This window comes from Palaemon carinicauda, chromosome 45 (assembly GCF_036898095.1).
Source record: "Palaemon carinicauda isolate YSFRI2023 chromosome 45, ASM3689809v2, whole genome shotgun sequence".
In the NCBI taxonomy this organism is placed as follows: domain Eukaryota; kingdom Metazoa; phylum Arthropoda; class Malacostraca; order Decapoda; family Palaemonidae; genus Palaemon; species Palaemon carinicauda.
In genome coordinates this window covers 31,653,391-31,675,014 of record NC_090769.1, presented here as the reverse complement: position 1 = coordinate 31,675,014, position 21,624 = coordinate 31,653,391, and the positions used below count along the sequence as shown (strand labels likewise).

Genomic DNA, 21,624 nt, shown 5'->3' with positions numbered 1-21,624 from the left:
TCAGTTCTTAACCCTCTTATTTTATTTTTCCCTTATTGAAAATGTAATTCAACCTCTAATTTAAAAGTTTTGCTTTCTCATTACTTCAAACAATTCTTGAAAAAAAAGAAGTTTCACTAAAATGTTGCAAGTTTATCTTCACCCCATATATTAAATATTCACGTAGTCCTTTTGTAATGAGGCTATTTATTCTTTTTGTTACCCTAATAGACTGAACTCCGTCTAAGGCCGAAGGCTACTCATTTGTGTAATGATTCCGCCCTTACCTCTCCTGTAGGTCCTCGTCTCCGCTCCTAGAGGTGTCATTAATCCCTTTTATACAGGCAACATTTCAACTTAAAGAGAATCAAAGGTCCACCTTACCACCACTTTATATATGTATTCCGGAGCTCCGGAATTCCATTCTGCTCTTGTTTTCCTTTATCTTACAATTCTCAATACTTCAGAAGCAGGTCTTCTGAAAGCTATTTAACTTTTATAATATCTTATCTTTTATGGTTTTAGTTGAATATTATTTTATTCTTTATTTATAATAAATGATATCGGCGTCAATGACCTTAGATGTCAGGATGCCAGAAAACTTTAAATCAATCAATCCATCAAGAAACGGGGTCTGTCATATCCTGGGAGACAAGTTCCATTCTGTTCTGCCTTGTCTTTTTTCATCATGCCTAGTCTAACCCTACTTTAAAGGCTTATTAAATTTAAAACGAGCTATGGCTTGTGATTTTTACAAGTCTTGTACTACTCAAGCTAGTGTTAGTTTTAGAATGCTCGGAGAGTCAACTGTGCAGTTCATCAATTTCTTGAATGTTATCTGATGTGTTTAGTTAAAATGGTTAAAGAAATAAGGCGGTGTAATTATTTCTGAAGCATTATTTCACGATCTGTAATTATAGATTTATTTAGCAACCCAGCGATGTAACATGTATAATGGTTTGCTATGTTCTGCCAGGTAAATCATTGTTTGTGCGTGTTTTGTAAGAAGTCGGTGAAGAAAATTTAAATTTTAAAGCGATTATTAAATATATTCTAATAGATCATGTAAACTAATTCATTTGCACATCAAGATTAGTTTCAACGGAACAGAAATATATAGCCTATCTGACATTTTAGGTAGAAGGTAAAGATCATTTAAGCTATGAGGTAAAATTTCCTTTGATTTTATTTAATAATTACGCCGTTTGCTCTTAATTCTTTAATGTCCAACGTGAAAATGTTATAATGATTATTCAGAGTAATTGCATTTGCATTAGGATTATTTTCTCCTTACGTTAACGTCATTTGTTCCTGTAAGTTTACTTTCCAAAGCCATTTAAAACGCATCTTTTCATGAGGCCAGATAATATGCACAATTATACAAGTTATTTTCTAAGTCAACAGAGTGTTATTAACGCTGGGTAATCCTGTTAATTTGCTTTACCATTGCCATCCATGGCATAGCATAAGTTTGGTTGGATGTCAGGATCATTTCAGGTTCTTTACTTAGTCTACAAAACTATTCGATGCTATTCCCCCACCCACCCACCCCCCTTCCCCAACAGTAATCATCCCGATGTAAAGCACTGTCCAAAGAGATCCAGTTTGGCTTTCATATCAGTAGGGAACTTCCACTATCACCATTTGACACTTGTACTTGTGATTGTTTGGGTTTGTGGTTTCTTGTATAGATTGAACGGACCTGGGTGCCGGCACCCACACTTGCACGACAGCGGGTAAATTGACTAAGTGAATGCAAGTTTTGTGTAGCTCCGTACACTGTCTTCCAAATGTTTTTTTTTTTTTTTTTTTTTTTTTTTTACGCGTTTATGCTGTAGCAAAGTAGCATTGCTACAATACTGAGCACATGCAGAGTAAAAAAACTATAAGGAACTTTATACGTATTGCTCCATTTGTATATATTTGTTTACCTTTTTCCTTACTTTGATTGCGCATTGCTTGTAACATAAATAAACCTTCTTTTCACTTTTCTAATTTAAGAAAATAACTCTACCGAAGCTTCTTTGGCATATGAATGTTTTTTCTATGCTTGAATGATAAGGAAAATAATAAATTTAGCTTTAGATTCTTCCTGTAAATTTCAAAATTTTCGATAGCTCTTTTACAATCAAGCCGCGTTGAAGCCATGTGGCATGTCACAATTGCATATAATTAAACTACTTCTTTTTGAAGTGTTTCTATAATGACTCCTTGCGTATAGAAATAACTTCAGCAATGCACTTTCTATCAGATATAAACGGGCACAGTTTTGCATGGCTTGGCGTTTGACTCCTGCGACCCATGAAATTTAGGGTTTTCTCTTTGGCGACACGGGGTTCCTAAAGTTACTGTCAGAAAGACGCTAACACGAGAAATCGTTCAATGTTTTCTCTTAGAGTAATTTCCATTCTCACTGTTAAGATGCTGTATTTATGTATGTATGTATATATATACGTAGACGCATATATATGTATATGTATATATATATATATATATATATATATATATATATATATATATATATATATGTGTGTGTATATATGTATATATACACACATATCCACACACACCCGTATATATATATTTATATATATATATATATATATATATATATATATATATATATGTGTGTGTGTGTGTGTGTGTGTGTGTATATATATAAATATATATATATATATATATATATATATATATATATATATATATATATATATATGTGTGTGTGTGTATATATATATGTATATATATATATATATATATATATATTATATATATATATATATATATATATATATATATATATATATATATATATATATATATATATATAGTGTGTGTGTGTGTATGTGTGTGTGATATCCTTCTCTCCTCTTATGCGAAATGCTTTGCAGCTTGCATTCACTAAGTCTGTGGCCGCCTCTTTACTACTTTCCCAATACCCATGACCTCTCTGAACACCGCATTTTTCAATGAAGTTTGCACCTATTACCAACCCGTCCTCTTGCAGCATCTTGTTTATCATCGTTTCCGGTGTTTCTCTTTCGGAGTTTCATTTTCCTATTCTCTGACTTGTATTCTGGGGTTCGTATTCTATTATAGGTTTCAATAGTTTATTCTAACTTCTCAGTGTATCACTTTAAGCATATAACATTATCTTAAATTTTCCAATATTACACATTATAACTTTTACTTTTCTTTTATTTTGTCCTTTTTACATTGTCTCTTAGTCTTGCATTTTTACTGGTTCTCTTTTCTTCTTTATTCTCACGCAATGTTTCTCTTCTTTCCTATCTCATCCATTCTTCCGCAACCCGTTCAATACCCATAATTGGGCTTTAAATTGAAGGAACCTGTTTGGCGAGAAACCTCCCATGCAAGGAACGTCTTAGCCACGTGACTATACTGATGACGCACCTCTGTATCTATGAAATTGCAGCTAAGTTTTCTGGCTCCATATTCTCGCTAATGCTGACCATAGTTTTGGGCAATTGTCTTGGCCTTTTTTTTTTTTTTTTTCTATGGTCCACGACGTGTTAACTTTCCATTAAAGCTTATCGATGAGGCAAGAACCGAGACCACCAAAGGGTGGTAGTATTCCCCCCCCCCCCCCAGCTATATTTAATTTTGTTACCTACTCTGGAATTATTACCAGATGTTGGAAGGAGGTTGTGTTTTACTCCCTGTTTGTGTGTTTGTTTGTGAAAAGCTTTCTGTCCACAATCTTAATTATAGAATAATGAAATTTGCACGATTAACTGATACGTAAAAAGCGGGAAAGGATTAAATTTTGGTAGGTCAAGGTCAAAGGTCACGGTCAAGCAAAATGTCCAATTCATTATTATTATTATTATTATTATTATTATTATTATTATTATTATTATTATTATTATTATTATTATTATTAAAAACCTTTGTTATTTACAGGCGATGGTTGTGTGGACAAGCCTCTGGCAACTCTATGGAGGAACTACTGCCAGAGCAACCGGCAAGACATATCGATGAAGGTATGATAGAATTCATAAATTTTTGTTTTCAATTATTTCATATAAGACCTTATTCTGCATTCAGAGAATTTTCAATAAACACAGGTTTTTCCTTTTCCCTTGAAATATAATTAACAATCCTTACTAATATGCAGTTCTTTATTAGCTGTTAATCTAAATTCTTTGGGAATGGTAAGTAATTAATTTAGCTTTGCATAGATTTAAGATAAATTCAGGTTTAGTTATCATCAGACTAGTTACTATTTGATTTGCTTGTATTCAGACAATCCAGGTAAAGACATTTAATTTAGAAACATTCTAGATTTTTAATATTAAACAAAAGCATGAAAATATAAATCACTATCATTCTCAACTTTTTATTGTACACTCTACAGTTTATTATTAAATCAAATAATCTGGTGGATGTTCTTATGCTACATTACATTCAACCAGATTTCACTTGATTAATTCTAGACAAATGACTACGTCACGCACTAATTAACCGCAGAGATAATTCATATTTCAAATTTCAAGATAGAAAGTATGAGCTGCAAACTTCATGGGTCATTGTTTTCCAGGTGACGATATGCGGCGCTGGCCTTCGGGCGGTCACCCACGAACATGGACTGACCGAATACTGGGCGCACAGAGTCACTTACTGTGCTGCCCATCCGGCGTACCCGAGGGTCTTCTGCTGGGTCTACCGTCATGAAGGGCGGAGGCTGAAGCAAGAGCTTCGCTGCCATGCTGTGTTATGTCCTAAGAATGAGAAGGCGGAGGTAAGGGATTTGTTAATATTTACTTCAGCAAATGCAGTAAACATTAGGAGATCACACAAGAAAAGTTTTGGTGACAAAATGGCGTTGCTAAGATAAGGGAAATTTTAACTCAGATAATTAAAACTTGATAGAAGAAACATTACACTATCAAAAAGTCTATATATATATATATATATATATATATATATATATATATATATATATATATATATATATATATATATATATATATATATATATATATATATATATATTGATATTTTCCAAATTTTAAATCTATTACTGAAAACAGTAATATACTTTAAATCAAAGTCCTTCAAATGTAGCCTACTCAGAGTTAGTTTTGGACCTTGCTTTAAATAAAAAGTTCCCACTGTAGCCATTAACCACGAGATTTTAAGACTCACCCAGAAGCATTTTATCGAGTCTGGACGTCATTGCTTTTAATCAATGTCAATTACGCTCTGGGAGTTTTTTTTTTTTTCATTGAATGGCGTTATTCCCTTATTCAGAATATTTTTTTATTTTTATCACTTATGCCGCCCCCATTTCTAGCTTAAATTTCCCGTGATCAATTATCACATGGACCAAAAAAATATCTCCGGAATTATCACGGTCCCTTATATTCTCGAAGAAAATGTTTTTTTATGCAGCGAAGATGTTCACGGTGTTTTTCATTTTGAATGCAAATTAAGTTGTTAATACGTATTTAAAGTTTCGAGGAAAATTAACTTTATTTCTTCGTATTGGTTTAAACAACGTTATGGGAAAACTCGCTTCCATCTGGAGTTTCTGATAATTGCAATTAATGCAAGATTTGTGTATAATCCTTTATATCTTATCTCTTTTCTTTGGCTATTTTGTGGCTATTTATAATTTTAACTGTCTTCATAATTATTTTATAATGTTTGCTCTTCTAGAACGTTTTTGTCCATTTTAGACGACATATTTTAACATTATTACTACATACGCTTTTAAAAAAAATGGAAATCCCATAATTGATTTATTTAGTTTCAATCACTACGAGCCTGTGCTTGGCCACAAGGGCCAGGCAATCTACAGCAACAACACAAGTGTTTATCCCCTTCACAAACTATGTTAATTTATTTCACGTTTCCCATGATAGAGTATCAAAACATATTTCGATAATTCATTTATTTCCGGATACATATAATTTTCAAAAACCCTCAAATAGATTATGAATTTGGACATCAAATTATTTTCTATTGTAAAACTGGATTTAATATATCTTAAGAATAATTTTTACGCTTAAGAAGTTTTTGAGAATTTTTTTTTTTTTTTTTTGCTTTATAGAAGATACAGTATACGTAATAGATTTATTAAATCATATCCATGTGTAGAATAACTGCATCCGATAATATTTGCTTTTCAGAAGCCTAATATAAGAGTTGTCAGGTCTGTAAAAATCAGACTGTCCGTATCCTTCAGTAACAGTATCTGAAAGTAAAGGGGCGGAATGATATTGTAATGTATTTACTTTGTCATTAACTGCTTGCTCCTAAGTACCATTGTTAGAATCAATGGTTTTTTTCTTACCGATTCCTCGTATTTAAATGCTTACCTTTGATGTGTGCAAAAATTTATTGGGGTTAAATGTATAGTTTTTACTCTTACAAATTAATAGTAATGTGCAATTAATCATTCTTACATAGTTTTGTTTCAAGTAGGATATTTTTCTCTTTTATTTGATTCAATCTTTCGAGCCGTATTTAGTTGTTGATACTTACATGTAAGAACAATAAACCCTGTCGAAAGTCTCAATAACCCCTTAACCAAAGCTAAAATTATAGATAGAGGTCTTATAATACCACCTTTGAATTATGCACTGAATAAATAACCTTATATTATTTTGTTGTTTATTGGGTGTATAGGATCGAAAAGCTTGAATATGTGATTTTGTCACATGTTTAATTTCATTTACACTTCCCGGTTAAAAATGTTTACTTCTTTCCGTTGGTGAAGCGTATATTCAGAGTAATAAAAACCGCATTCAAAACTAAAACCACTCTCTATATTTCAGGCTATGGCAGCGCAGCTGAGGGTACGTTTAGCCTCTGCTCTACAGGAGTTCCGACGAGAAAAGGTTGTGCGACAGAATGCTCGTCTCTCCCTCATGCATGCCATATACGACTCAGCATCCATCCCGCGACGCCGACTGCTTTTGTCAACGGGGGCAGCAAACTATAGGCCTCCTCTTGAACGGTCAAAGAGTGCACCAAAATTAGGGGCAATTGAGGAGAGTATTGAAGAGGAGGATGAGGAGGACATGGGCCACAGTGACGACGAAGATATCGATGCCATAGAAGGAGCTTCAGTTCACCTTCGGCCAGAGGAAGATGGAGGAGGTTCCAGCACTGTGTCTGAAACGATATCTGACATTGTCGTAGACTATGATTCGAGTAGTGAGGCAGCCAGTGCAGGACAGGACAACTATGGTCTCGATGATGAGTTTGATGGCTCTTCACATTACTCCTCTGCATTCCGTCACTCCGATACTCTCTTGTATTGCCCAGTACCTTCACTCTCGCCTCTTACCGAACAGTCAAAGCACGAAGCCTTAGTGGTTGCTGCAGAGCCTGGAGGAGTGGAAGGGGGTGGTAAAAATGGAGTAGTGAATAACTGTGGAGGAGAGGATCTGGGACTCCTTGCCTCCCTCACTCGTAAGTTAAGCTTTGTTGCACCAACAGAAGAATCTCTTACTTCAGATCAGCCCGAGTCTCTTGGGTCGCATTGTGATTCATGTAGTTCTTCATGTGGAGCTTGTAGTGACCCCTGTGATGTTGCGGTGGAACAGGAACATCTCATGAGTGAAAGTGACCATATTATGAATGAGGATCGTTCAATAATTAATGAAAGTAGTGGACCTGGTAAGATGGTCCATATGGATGGGGACAACATCAGTGAAGAAAGTGGGTATTCTGAAGACAAAGACTCGCTCCAGAATCTAGATGCTACAAAACTGTAGCAGATTGTTGTATTCTAAACACAGCCCGATGACTGTGAACCTTCATTTGATCTAGATTACCATATACAGTAGGTCCCTTTCCTCTGTGTGATTACAGTTAGGAATGCGTGCGACATCTGCACTAACGCAAAAGTGCTTTCTTGTTTGCCTCTTCTGTCTCTGATTTGCTCTTTTGTTACTAGTCCAGTGAAGTTCAAACTTCCTTGTCGTTAAAGGAAAAGAAAAATTCTCGTGATAGTGAAAGATTCTCGCTAATCCAAACAAAATGTTTTGATAAAATGTTTGAGAATGGATTGGATCTCCAGTGAGTTTGAATTTTTCAGTATTTGCTGTATGAACTCACCTTATGGTAATCTTATAGTGTAACTATAACACACAACCCCTAGAATGTGAAGGCTACATTTTGAATTAGATATTGTATGCATTTTAATTGTATATTATGTATATCTGAACTTGAATGACATATAAATTACATATAGTTGTTATAACTGTATAATTAAACTGCAAATCTCTCCTGTAGTGAATCACAAGATTGGGCCTTAGCTAGCATCTATCCCAGACTCTGGGTCTAGGATCTTTATATAAAGTATTTATATGTGATGCTAATTCTGTTTTAATGTAGCTAGGCCAGCTGTTTTTAAGCTTTTTAAGAGAGTCAGAGATATGTAAATGCCAGTTATTTCTTTTAAAAGCAACCTATTTAGTATTCAAAATACTTAAGTTAAGGCAGCCCATGTATAGATTATCACATTTTATTCAGATAAGATCCCAGTAACATTCTAGTGTTATAAAAATTTGTCACAATCTTATCTTAAGCAAAGCAAGACTTAAACTGTTACATTGTTGGTGGATTACCAGGTATTTATAATACTGTGCTTAAGGTCAACAGTGTTCGCTAATGTTAAAAGCAAATAATCACTTTATCCATTTGGATATTTGTTGTGAAAGGAGATGAATGTCTTGGAATGGCGAAGCCATAAGATATGTAGTCATTAAAGAAAACATTTAGTAATGTATAACAGGTATTTTAAAACATTTTTTTAAACTTAGCATTAATAATTTATACAAGGGCCCTTAATATAAATGCAGCGTGGCTAAGTGAGAATTTGATCGATTCATTAAGTAGAGAATTGACGGAAGAGTGCCATATACAGTATATTATATGCCAATGCTGTTATGTAGTTCTATCCTGTTTTATTGCAACTTAGATAAAACTGAAGGATAGCTTTACTTCACAGATTATGCAGTCCACTATAAGCTCCCATCCATTTCCCAGCTTTGCCTACTAGACTCAGGTAGAACTGACACAGATTTTGTGCTAGTCCATAAAATACTATGTGTGGTTCTTCCCTTGGAACACCTGGGGCTCCCTTCTGTTCTGTGTGAAAGTTCTCGTTCCATAACGAAAAGTTGATGACATTTTCTAGCCTTGTACATGATCATAGAGTTGATTGAATGACATGGAGAACAGAATATTAAGTCTAGTAAGTTGAGTAGCTGTTTATCCCTTAGGAATTCTCAATTTCCCGATTTTAGTTACGAAAAGCTGCTTTTTTATAAGAGTTTTCGAGGTTTATGCAGTTAAAAAATTTAGGCTTTATAAACTTTTGAGTTTCCATTAGGTTAAAGTTTTTTTTATGACGTTTATGTATGATAATTAAGCATGATATATAATTTTAACATGTTATACACTATACTTTTATACAGTGCGAAAGGAGGTTACTTTGAAATTGAAGGGCTGAATATTAGCTGATGTAGCTTAGCTGCAAATCAGATCTTCATACTGGCTGCTATTATTTTATGGTCCTTAAAAGTATTAGAAAAGGCATTTTTATTGTTTCTCATTCATTAATGTTATTATTTATTATTCAGCGATATATTCATTTCTTTATATGTTGTTAAACATCCATGTGATCTTTCTCATCCTGATAATTCATAGGGTTAACAAGGAATAGCGAGTAGGTGATGCAGCCGTTATCCTAATGCAAGACGTTGTCTTAAGAAATCATTCTGGCCACTTTACGTGGTGTCTTCTGTACATTATTACGATCAAATTCATGCAGTTCCCATGAGAACTTATTCAAAATAGGTTTACTTTTACAAACAGCCGAGTACATTAATTACGTTGTAATGCTTTAACAGTGTTCTCAGTGTTATTATTTTTTGTACCTAGAAAAGTTGGTGCTTACATTTTTAGTAAGGATAAAATGTCAAAGTTTAATTTTCTTTCATGATCTCGGATTATACAGTACGCAACTTATTTGGTACTATTTTTACATTGCCAATAGAATCGTTCTTAGAGAAAGTTCTTATTCAAAAGTTCCTTTTACTGACTAATTCTTTAGCTATACTCCTTGCCTGGAACAATGCTGATTAAAGGCTACCATTTATAGAGATTTGATTTCGATAAATGGTAATACAGCGTGGAATTACATGTACTTGTTTCGTTTATTGCGGAATTAAATGTGCTTATTTCGTCTCTTAACCTGCAAATAAATTTATATCAAAGTGGGATTTTTCTTTGGAATGCACAAGAATAATTGTAGGAGGAGAAAGGGCACTTCTTTTAGTTCCATTATTCTTCTATTTATATTTTACTTTCATGTTGTCATTAACTCTCTTACGTCCTAAGTTTATGCCTTGATAATGATTTATGCGTACTTTTATGGGGTCACATGTGCACATACTAAACTTAAATGTAATTTTTCAAAATTCTTTGAACGATTTATTATGACGTATATTTACAAAACAGAGACATTCATACCAGTAGGAATTTCCTAACCACTAGCATTTTCTTGATAACCTTATTTATACCTGCAATTCTTCTGCAACCATTTGTATAAGTCATGCATCATGGGAAGTGATAACTTATTTTTCCTTGACCACTTGAAACTTTTCATGCTTTCAAAATGATGATACTAACTGTAGCTTTAGAAGGAGGCATTGCAGTGCAATCGTCCTGTTTTATCTTACTATGAGTTTTTCCTTCAAATGAAATGTTCTTGGTGTTAATGTAACCATTTCAGTTTCAAGGTTTCTTGGAAGTCTCCCTTTTGAACATCGATATAGTATTTGTTTTACTATTATAAATTTACTAAGAAAATGTGCATTCTGCGAAAGATGAAATATATATGTTCTGCTAGACAATGCAGATAACAGTATATTCAAGGCATTAGAAATGTCTTGAGTGAAATACATAATTTCGCTACAGCTTTTTAGAATTTTGAAGAGGAAAAAATAGAGATCTTTTGATGTATTTTCTGTGCACTGTTACACACATACTACAAACAATCGTCTGTAGATCACATCAGATATTCTGTAAAAGTTTTAATATTTATACTTTTTTTCTCGAATCACAGTTCTCGGATGAACTTTCTTCATTGTTGAGGGGGTCGATTTACTGATAAAATGCATAAGCTGCCCTAATCAAGACTACTATTTCATACCTTCAGCAAAATGCTAAGAAATTAAGCAATGTTGTGATTATTTTTTAATGGTAATATGTCAGCCATGATAATTTTTATTACCCTCTTCGGCAAATGAACTGTATTTAACAAAACTTCGCCATAAAGCTAAAATAACTGAAAGGCAAGAAGTCAGTAGTAAATAGTTTCTCAGGTTATTTGGCATTAGAAATTTTACATAAGCACTTGAAACCTTTTCGGATTTTTCTTTTTTTTTTTTGTAAATGTAACTTACAGATATCTTATTTTTTATTTTCAAGTTGTTGAAGTAATACAAGATAGTATATAAATAATTACGTAATGTTAAATGGGGTTTTGATATAGCTATTTATATAGGATAAATTTTTTTGTCTTAAGTTCAGTGTTTTGCCATCTATACCAGACACTGTTGTCGTTTTAATGGAAGGCGACGAAACAGACTTCCGATCTATGTAAACTAATATGAGGATCATTCCACTCTTTTTTTTCTGGCAGTGATGGTACAGCATATGCTTTATAGATAACCATACGAAACAAATTAAATGAATTGAGGTTGTTCAGGGATGCAACGAGAGGATGCATCTCTCTTTCTCTCTCTCTCTCTCTCTCTCTCTCTCTCTCTCTCTCAGTGTTGTTTCGTCTTACATTACAGTCTGTATTGTTGAATATTATGTGCGTTGGGGAATGCATCGTTCCAGCTGCAGTTGATGTGTTTAGTCTAGTGCAAGATAATGGTGCTACTACTGTGTTTTTCAGGCAGTGGCAAGGTCAGGGCAGAGAGAGAGAGAGAGAGAGAGAGAGAGAGAGAGAGAGAGAGAGAGAGAGAGAGAGAGAGAGGGTGGGGTGGGAAAGAAAGAAACTTTCCACCTCGTACTTATACTTATGAGAAGAAGGGGCGATGCAATATTGGGTCTTGAAAATATTCAATTGGAAAAAGAAAAAAAAAGGTACTTGAACGCCATCAGAAAATCCATGGCTTTCTTTACTCATTGTGATGCAAGCTACATTCCATGTATATATATAGCTATTAAAAATGTCAGGGATGTACATAAGAAATGTAATTTTGTATCATATAAGTAGATGTTATCTATAGAATTACCAAATAAACTTATTATCCCATTGCATGTTGTTTTTATTTACATAGAATATAGCCTATTTTAAAATCTCAATTATCATTATGAAAAGGATATTTCTAATATAAAGACAATAGATACTCATAGACCAAAGGTCATAGCCGTCAAGTTCTGAAAGCATAACACCAACAACATGCCTACCTTTACCTAACCAGAAGGTTAGGTAACCGATCAACTCTTCACTAAAAACATCCCGATTGATAGAATTGATGTTTACAACGAAACCAGTGTGATTCGTGGAAAGATAAATCCCATCAAATGTGTTTATGAAACACGTATGCTTCTGATGGCAGCTATTTCGAGTATGAAAGCCATGGTTATTTAGTTCATTAACATAAGCGTCATCTGAAAGGACTTACACGCCACGTAGTTTCATTCAAAATTTATGAACAAGGTTAGTATATTTTGTTTTCAATATCTATCACTCCTCTTGTAGTTGTATTATTTCCTCTCCTCACTTGGCTATTTTTCTCGGTTGGACCCCTTGGGCTTGTAGCATCTTACTATTATTATTATTATTATTATTACTATCCAAGCTACAACCCTAGTTGGAAAAGCAAGATGCTATAAGCCCAGGGGTTCCAACAGGGAAAAATAGCCCAGTGAGGAAAGGAAATAAGGAAATAAATAAATGAAGAGAACAAATTAACAATAAATCATTCTAAAAACAGTAACAACGTCAAAACAGACATGTCATATATAAACTATTAACAGCATCAAAAACAAATATGTCATAAATAAACTATAAAAAGACTCATGTCCGCCTGGTCAACAAAAAAGCATTTGCTCCAACTTTGAACTTTTGAAGTTCTACTGATTCAACCACCCGATTAGGAAGATCATTCCACAACTTGGTAACAGCTGGAATAAAACTTCTAGAGTACTGCGTAGTATTGAGTCTCGTGATGGAGAAGGCCTGGCTATTAGAATTAACTGCCTGCCTAGTATTACGAACAGGATAGAATTGTCCAGGGAGATCTGAATGTAAAAGATGGTCAGAGTTATGAAAAATCTTATGCAACATGCATAATGAACTAATTGAACGACGGTGCCAGAGATTAATATCTAGATCAGGAATAAGAAATTTAATAGACCGTAAGTTTCTGTCCAACAAATTAAGATGAGAATCAGCAGCTGAAGACCAAACAGGAGAACAATACTCAAAACAAGGTAGAATGAAAGAATTAAAACACTTCTTCAGAATAGATTGATCACCAAAAATCTTGAAAGACTTTCTCAATAAGCCTATTTTTTGTGCAATTGAAGAAGACAGAGACCTTATATGTTTCTCAAAAGTAAATTTACTGTCGAGAATCACACCTAAAATTTTGAAAGAGTCATACATATTTAAAGAAACATTATCAATACTGAGATCCGGATGTTGAGGAGCCACCGTCCTTGACCTACTTACAATCATACTTTGAGTTTTGTTAGGATTCAACTTCATACCCCATAATTTGCACCATGCACTAATTCTAGCTAAATCTCTATTAAGGGATTCACCAACCCTAGATCTACATTCAGGGGATGGAATTGATGCAAAGAGAGTAGCATCATCTGCATATGCAACAAGCTTGTTTTCTAGGCCAAACCACATGTCATGTGTATATAGTATGAAAAGTAATGGGCCAAGAACACTACCCTGTGGAACACCGGATATCACATTCCTATAATCACTATGGTGCCCATCAACAACAACTCTTTGAGATCTATTACTTAAAAAATCAATAATAATGCTAAGAAACAACCCACCCACTCCCAACTGTTTCAGTTTGAAAACAAGGGCCTCATGATTAACACGGTCAAAGGCAGCACTAAAATCAAGGCCAATCATACGAACTTCCCGACCACAATCAAGGGATTTCTGTACTTTAGATAATATGGGAGTTATGGAAATTGGGCGGTAATCAGTGGGACTTAAGCTACCACAAACACATTTACATAAAGGAGTAACATTACCAATTCTCCAACTAGTGCTAAAAGCTCCTCTTCTTGCTAACTTGCGCAAAATAACAGATAACTTTGGAGCTAAGAAATCTGCTGTCTTTATAAAAAACAAAGGAAAAATACCATTTGGGTCTACACCTCCATAAGCATCAAGGTCCATCAACAGAGCTTTAATCTCACGAGATCGAAAAGCTAAACTAGTTAGTTTAGCCTCAGGAAAACAGGAATGATGCTAAGAAACAACCCACCCACTCCCAACTGTTTCAGTTTGAAAACAAGGGCCTCATGATTAACACGGTCAAAGGCAGCACTAAAATCAAGGCCAATCATACGAACTTCCCGACCACAATCAAGGGATTTCTGTACAGCATTGGAGATTGTAAGAAGGGCATCACATGCTCCAAGGCCTTTACGAAAACCAAATTGCAAACTAGGGAGTAGATGATTACCTTCAGCAAACCTATTAAGACGTTTTGCCAGAAGACGTTCAAAAACTTTAGATAATATGGGAGTTATGGAAATTGGGCGGTAATCAGTGGGACTTAAGCTACCACAAACACATTTACATAAAGGAGTAACATTACCAATTCTCCAACTAGTGCTAAAAGCTCCTCTTCTTGCTAACTTGCGCAAAATAACAGATAACTTTGGAGCTAAGAAATCTGCTGTCTTTATAAAAAACAAAGGAAAAATACCATTTGGGTCTACACCTCCATAAGCATCAAGGTCCATCAACAGAGCTTTAATCTCACGAGATCGAAAAGCTAAACTAGTTAGTTTAGCCTCAGGAAAACAGGAATGAGGAAGTTCAAGTTTTTCATTACTCTGTTTACTGTCAAAAACATCAGCCAAAAGGGTTGCCTTTTCCTTTGGACAGTGAGTGACTGAGCCATCTGGTTTAAGTAAAGGAGGAACTGTTGCATCTACACCAAAGAGTGCAGATTTAAGGGTAGACCACCATTTATGTTCCTGAGTTGTACCAGAAAGTGTTTCTTTTATGGTTAAATTGTACTCCTTTTCAGTTGAGGCATAAACTCTCTGAGCAAAAGCTCGAAGCTGAGTATAGTTGTTCCAGGTCAAATCTGATCTGTTCCCCTTCCAAAGATGATAGGCCTCCTGTTTCTCCAAATAAGCACGTCTACAATCATCATTGAACCACGGTTTGTCCTTCACTCGATACCTTAGCACACGAGAAGGGATACGCCTATCAATTATGTTGACTAGATTCTCATTCAAAGGGACAACAGGATCTACACTATTATATAATTGTGACCAATTCAAGCACAAAAGATCATGTAAAATCCCATTCCAGTCTGCTTGGGATTTCATATAAATTTTACAAGAATATGATATATCAGGGACAGGCTGCTCAGTCTTCACTAATAATGAAATCAAGGCATGATCAGATGTCCCGACTGGAGAACCAACCTTACTAGTTATAACGCCAGGGGAGTCAGTGTATACGAGGTCCAAGCAATTACCAGACCTGTGAGTAGCTTCATTTATGATTTGCTCACAGCCTGATTCAGAGGCAAAGTCTAAAGCTCTTAAGCCATGGCGATCGGTAGGAGAGATAGAACTTAACCACTCCCTATGGTGAGCATTAAAATCACCAACAAAGACAAAAGAAGCCTTTCTATCATCTTCTTGTATCTTAGCCATAATGGTAAGAAGACAATCGAAGATAGAATCATCTATGTCTGGATTCCGGTAGATCGAAAACAAATAAAAGTTGTTATGCCTGCCACAAACTTTTATTACCTGAATCTCATGACATCCACATTGATAGCAGGACTTATGAGAAGCAGGGTACTCGGTCCTAATATACACCGCCATTCCCCTGGCCCTAGGGATGGCATCACGTTTCAACATTATTGGCTTCTTAAAACCAGTTATAAGGAGCTGAGATGAGTGCCTCATATTATAAACCAAAGTTTCTGAGCACAAAAGAATATCATACTGTCTGGACGCAACTGTAAGGTCTTGGATATTTGCATGAAGACCACGAATATTGCAATACAGAAGACGACATTGACGAAATCTAGGACGTACTGGTCCCGGATTTCGCTCAATGTCTCAAGACAGCATAAGAATTAATAGAAATAAAAAAGAGACAGCATACTTAAAAACTAGATTAACAAGAATTATAACAAAAACAATACGTACAGAATTATAAACAAAGTGATTGATGATACCCATAGACTATAGTAAAAAGTCGGAAAAACTGGTCAACATGGAGGAGCCGATACACCATGCAAGGCTAAATACCCTCCAGGATAGCCACTTCAACTGAAGGGAGGACAGTAAGGATGGTTTTGAGAAGAAAAATAATCAGAAAAAGGAAAAGACAACCTCTTGATAAACCACCAGGCATCCATGGCCCTTCTATTAAGCCTGCCCAACACACCATTTCAAAAAAACAAGAGGAAGAAAAAAAAAATAAGATAGAATAGTGTGCCTGAGTGTACCCTCAAGCAAGAGAACTCCAACCCAAGACAGTGGAAGACCATGGTACAGAGGCTATGGCACTACCCAAGACTAGAGAACAGTGGTTTAATTTTGGAGTGTCCTTCTCCTAGAAGAGCTGCTTACCACAGCTAATGAGTCTCTTCTACCCTTACCAAGAGGAAAGTACACTGAACAAATTGCAGTACAGTAATTAACCCCTTGGGTGAAGATGTGTTAAGTATCTCATTGTTGTCAGATGTATGAGGAAAGACGAGAATATGTAAAGAATAGGCCAAACTATTCTGTGTAAGTGTAGGCAAAGAAAAAATAAGCCGTGACCAGAGAGAGGGATCCAATGCATTACTGTCTGGCCAGTCAAAGGATCCAATACCTCTCTAGTGGTAGTATCTCAACGGGCGGCTGGTGCCCTGGCCAACCTACTACCTACTATTCCAATTGGAGTTATATCTTAGCTTGTAATAATAATGATGATAATAATTATAATAAAGAAGTTACAAACAAAATCGACTCTTTTTAGACAAATACTACACTTACGAAGTACTTAATCCGTGAAAACAAGAGTAAAAGCACACTGAGGGACAGATTGGATGTCGATTTATCGCCAGTCTGTCCAATCTCTGCTTTGTGGTCTAACTTTGAACAACATATATGACTGAAATCACTGAATGGCCTCTTCAGTCCGACCACTGGAATATATAATCCTAATCCCATAAATCATTTCAAAGATCCAGCTACGTAGGAGTTACGATGACAAGATATTCTTTATAGACAACGTGAAGAAGACATACAAATTGAAACGGATAATCCCTAGCAACGCCCTCGTTTCAACGGGAAAAAAATCAGGTCAGGATGATATACAACACCGATCGATTTCAAGGTCAGTGATGGTAATGCTTCCCATGTTAGTATAACAGTGATGTTTCGCTGTACTGTATACAAAACACGGTCTATGTATATTATTTCTCAACCGTGATACAAACTATTGGCTTACAGTGAACTCGGTTGCTTTTTATCTGTGATGGTACATCTGTAATGATTATTTAGTTTTAATTTCCTAATATTAACAATTTCATTATAACCAATCTCCCGAAATACTTTAACTATTACAGTTACCAAGTGAGGTGATTTTCAGAAGGTTCAAGAGCTTAGCTCACCTTCAGAAATATTTGGTCCAGTTGAAATTTCAGATGCAAAATTCAATGTAGACCCAAAGCAACAGCAAAGCTGGAAGCTATGGAGTCCTACAGAGGAAACCTACTGAGGCGCCTTACCAATATTTAACGCATGTTGTCTACAAATATTTAAGAAGTTTGTTGAGATACATTGAGTTATTCTTTGCTTGTAGGCTCGTACAGTGTAGGCCTATAAAATTGTGGTCATCCGTAAAGCTGGTGAATTTTGTAAGGTTAGTGGAATGAATTCAACACCAACAATACTTATGTTAGGACGTCATTGTCAACGTTGAATTTGCTGTATTTTCCTTCTAAGACTGTCGTTGTGTAATTTTTTTTTTGTTTCACAGATCTTTCATGATCTTTCATTATGTTCTAGTATTTGTTAGTTGCTGCATGGCAGCGGTTGCTCTCTCTCTCTCTCTCTCTCTCTCTCTCTCTCTCTCTCTCTCTCTCTCTCTCTCTCTCTCTCTCTTCATGCACGTTACTTAACGAATCATGAAATAACCATAAGTGGCGGTAGCAAAATTTAAGCAATCGCTTTTGAAATATCAGTAAAACTGATCTTCAACCACTCCAAACTCAGATTGGACAGAAAGAGAAGAAAGTAACATTCTAACCCTTATATTATTATCATTATTATTACTTGCTAAGCTACAATCCTAGTTGGAAAAGCAGAATGCTACAAGCCCAGGGGCTCCAACTGGGAAAATAGCCCAGTGAGGAAAGGAAACAAGGAAAAGTAAAATATTTTAATATCAGTAACATCAACATAAATATCTCCTTTATAAACTATAAAAACTTTAACAAAACAAGAGGAAGAGAAATAAGATAGATTAATGTGCCCGAGTGTACCCTCAAGCCAGAGAACTCTACCCCAAAACAGTGGAAGAGCATGGTACAAAAGCTATGGCACTACCCGAGATTAGAGAACAATGGTTTGAATTTGGATTGCCCTCCTAGAAGAGCTGCTCACCATAGCTAAAGAGTCCTTTCTACCCTTACCAAGAGGAAAGTAGCCACTGAACAATTACAGTGCAGTAGTTAACCCCTTCAGTGAAGAAGAATTATTTGGTAATCTCAGTGTATAGATGACATCCATTAAAACGTGAAACGGTAAATTTTTACCCAATGATATCTCGATCATAGAGATGATATCCGTTCCATTCCCCTTCCACCAGCATAGAGATATGATTATCAAATAAATCATTACCTCAAACGAAGGTCCCCTTCCCTCGCCTTAGATTGGAGAAAGATTCCTCTTATCTGGATCGAAGGTTCAATACTGTGTTTGGGGAGAGAGAGAGAGAGAGAGAGAGAGAGAGAGAGAGACGTCGGGTTATTATCCTTACATGAAGGACTGTCTCTAATGATCTGGTGAAGTTGAGTCGAAGTCTCCGGAGAATCGGTAATGTCACTCCATTAGTGAAATATGTTTGTATGATCTCTAGCCCTGCTAATTACGGCCCAATTTCCATAACTCCCTTATTATCAAAAGTTTTTTTTATTATTTTTTTTTCTTAAACGTCTTAAAAGGTAAGCTAAAGGTAATTGTCTGTTCCCTAGTTTGCAGTTTGGCTTTCGCAAAGCCTTAGAGCACTTGATGCCCTTCTTATAATTTCTAGAAATCCATTGATTGTGGTCAGGAAGTTCGTTTGATTAGCCTAAACAGATGGAAGTGGGCCGGTCTTTTTAGCATCATTATTGAATTTTTAATTAATAGGTTGCAAAAAGTAATTGTTACTATAGGAATGTAATATCTGGCGTTCCTCAAGATAGTGTTTTCGATCCATTACTTTCATACTAATTTATAAACTTTATGAGGTTTGACCTAGAAAACTGTCAAGTTACATATGGAGATGATGGTACTCTTTACGTCAATACCATATCCCTAATATAGACCTATAGTTTCTTAATTCCATTATAGAAATCTAGATAAAATTAGTGCATGGTACAAATTATGGGGCATGTAGTTGACCCCTGGTAAAGATCAAGTAGAATTGTGAGTAGGTCAAGGATTGAGGATCCTCAAAAACCACATCTTTGCATTGACAATTTGTCTTTAACTATATACAACTCGATTAAAATTCTTGGTGTCATTCTTGATTACAAATTCAAATTTACTTTCGAGAAACACAGTGGGTCCGATTCGTCTTTAAATGCAAAAACCAAGTTATTGAGAAAGTTTTTAAGGGGAAATGTTTTAAATATTTCATACTACCTTGTATAGAGCATTGTTCCCTTGTCTGGTCTTCAGCTGTTTCATCTAATTTTTTAGGACAAAAATTAGTGGTGTATTACATTCTTTATTCCTGACCAAGGTGTTGATCTCTGGCACCATCGTTCTGTTAGTTCCTTGTGCATCCTGCATAAGATTTTTCCTAATTCCCGTCAGTCGACCCAATCTCTGTTTAGTGGTCTACCTTTGAACTTTTATATAGCTATCATACGTGACAACTATCAAGTAAGACTGGTAGTAGATATAAAACAATCCAGCAACTTTAAACAATAAAGCTATTTTTGAAAAAAAAAAAAAAAAAAAAAAAAAAAACTTTCAAACAAAATAAAACACGAGAGAGAGAGAGAGAGAGAGAGAGAGAGAGAGAGAGAGAGAGAGAGAGAGAGAGAGAGAGAGAGAGAGAGAGAGAGAGAGAGAGAGAGTTTTATCTATTATCTTATCATTTGAAGGCGAATCTCTCGAATGATAAGTACCCGAGCAGTACATTGTTGATTCAGTAGTGCGTGAACCATTGTGGTTTCTAGTTTTGAGTGACATTCACCCCACCAACAAAGGGTTTAAGCTGGATTACATCTTCTATAAGACTAGCATCTTCTTGCTAAGTAAGTATGAATATCCAGGGTTTGAAAAAAAATGAACTCTTATCATCTTATCTTATTGAATATTTTGAACACCATATGCTGGCGTGGACATGGGAAGCCACGCGTGTCTCAAAAAGAAGCTATTTTCGTTTCTCCGGGAAAATTGTCAGGTAAATGAACTACAGCACAAAACCTCCTCTTCATCAAAGCTATTTGTTTTCTTAGCTTTTGATACTTAATTGCAAGTAAAATTTCTTAGAAACAAATCTCGTGGAATAAGTCAAGTGACAGAAAGTGAAGCTAGGAACAAGAGATAAAGCAATCGAATAAGATAAAGGCAAGTATATTTCTCAGTCATAATATTCTACAGTTACTGTACTTTGTACTACTAAATGGTTTTATCTGTATGCCTTGCCTTTCTATTGGAATCCCAGGAATGTCAATTTGAGTTCATGTTTCGTATAATCATCCAAGATTAAAATCTGAGATGAGTTTTAGTTGAAGAGCAAGGGTACTGCTGCTAGTTTTGTCAGCTGGTCTACTAAGTATTCCAAATGAGGGAGACCACTTTTGAATCGCATAATCAAGTGTTTCCTAAATTATAATGAATCCTATTCAGAAAAATACCAAGAGCACATACCTGCAAGAATAACTGGTTATTTCAAAGAAGTTTATTGTGCTTCCAAAGATAAGGTTCGTCACGAAAGACGTAATTGCATCTTTTCGTATTACGTGCAATCACACCACACACACACGCACACACACACACACACACACACACACACACACACATATATATATATATATATATATATATATATATATATATATATATATGTATATAGGTATATATATATATATATATATATATATATATATATATATATATATATATATATATATATATATATGT

General features: G+C 35.1%; 2 protein-coding genes across 2 annotated transcripts in view; both read left to right on the top strand.

Moving 5' to 3' along the window:
* Nucleotides 1-12,029, top strand: part of LOC137634810 (protein FAM43A) — a 16,612-nt gene extending 4,583 nt beyond the window's left edge. Inside the window, exons 2-4 of the mRNA XM_068367359.1 lie at nucleotides 3,904-3,983; nucleotides 4,541-4,741; nucleotides 6,783-12,029. Of these exons, the coding sequence (XP_068223460.1) occupies nucleotides 3,904-3,983; nucleotides 4,541-4,741; nucleotides 6,783-7,727 (1,226 nt within the window). The 3' untranslated portion in view covers nucleotides 7,728-12,029. The remainder of the gene's footprint in view (nucleotides 1-3,903; nucleotides 3,984-4,540; nucleotides 4,742-6,782) is intronic.
* Nucleotides 12,030-20,621: 8,592 nt separating this feature from the next.
* LOC137635024 (piwi-like protein Siwi) overlaps nucleotides 20,622-21,624 on the top strand; it is an 86,875-nt gene continuing 85,872 nt past the window's right edge. The window contains exon 1 of the mRNA XM_068367635.1: nucleotides 20,622-20,732. The gene's annotated coding sequence lies outside the window, so the exon portion shown is untranslated. The remainder of the gene's footprint in view (nucleotides 20,733-21,624) is intronic.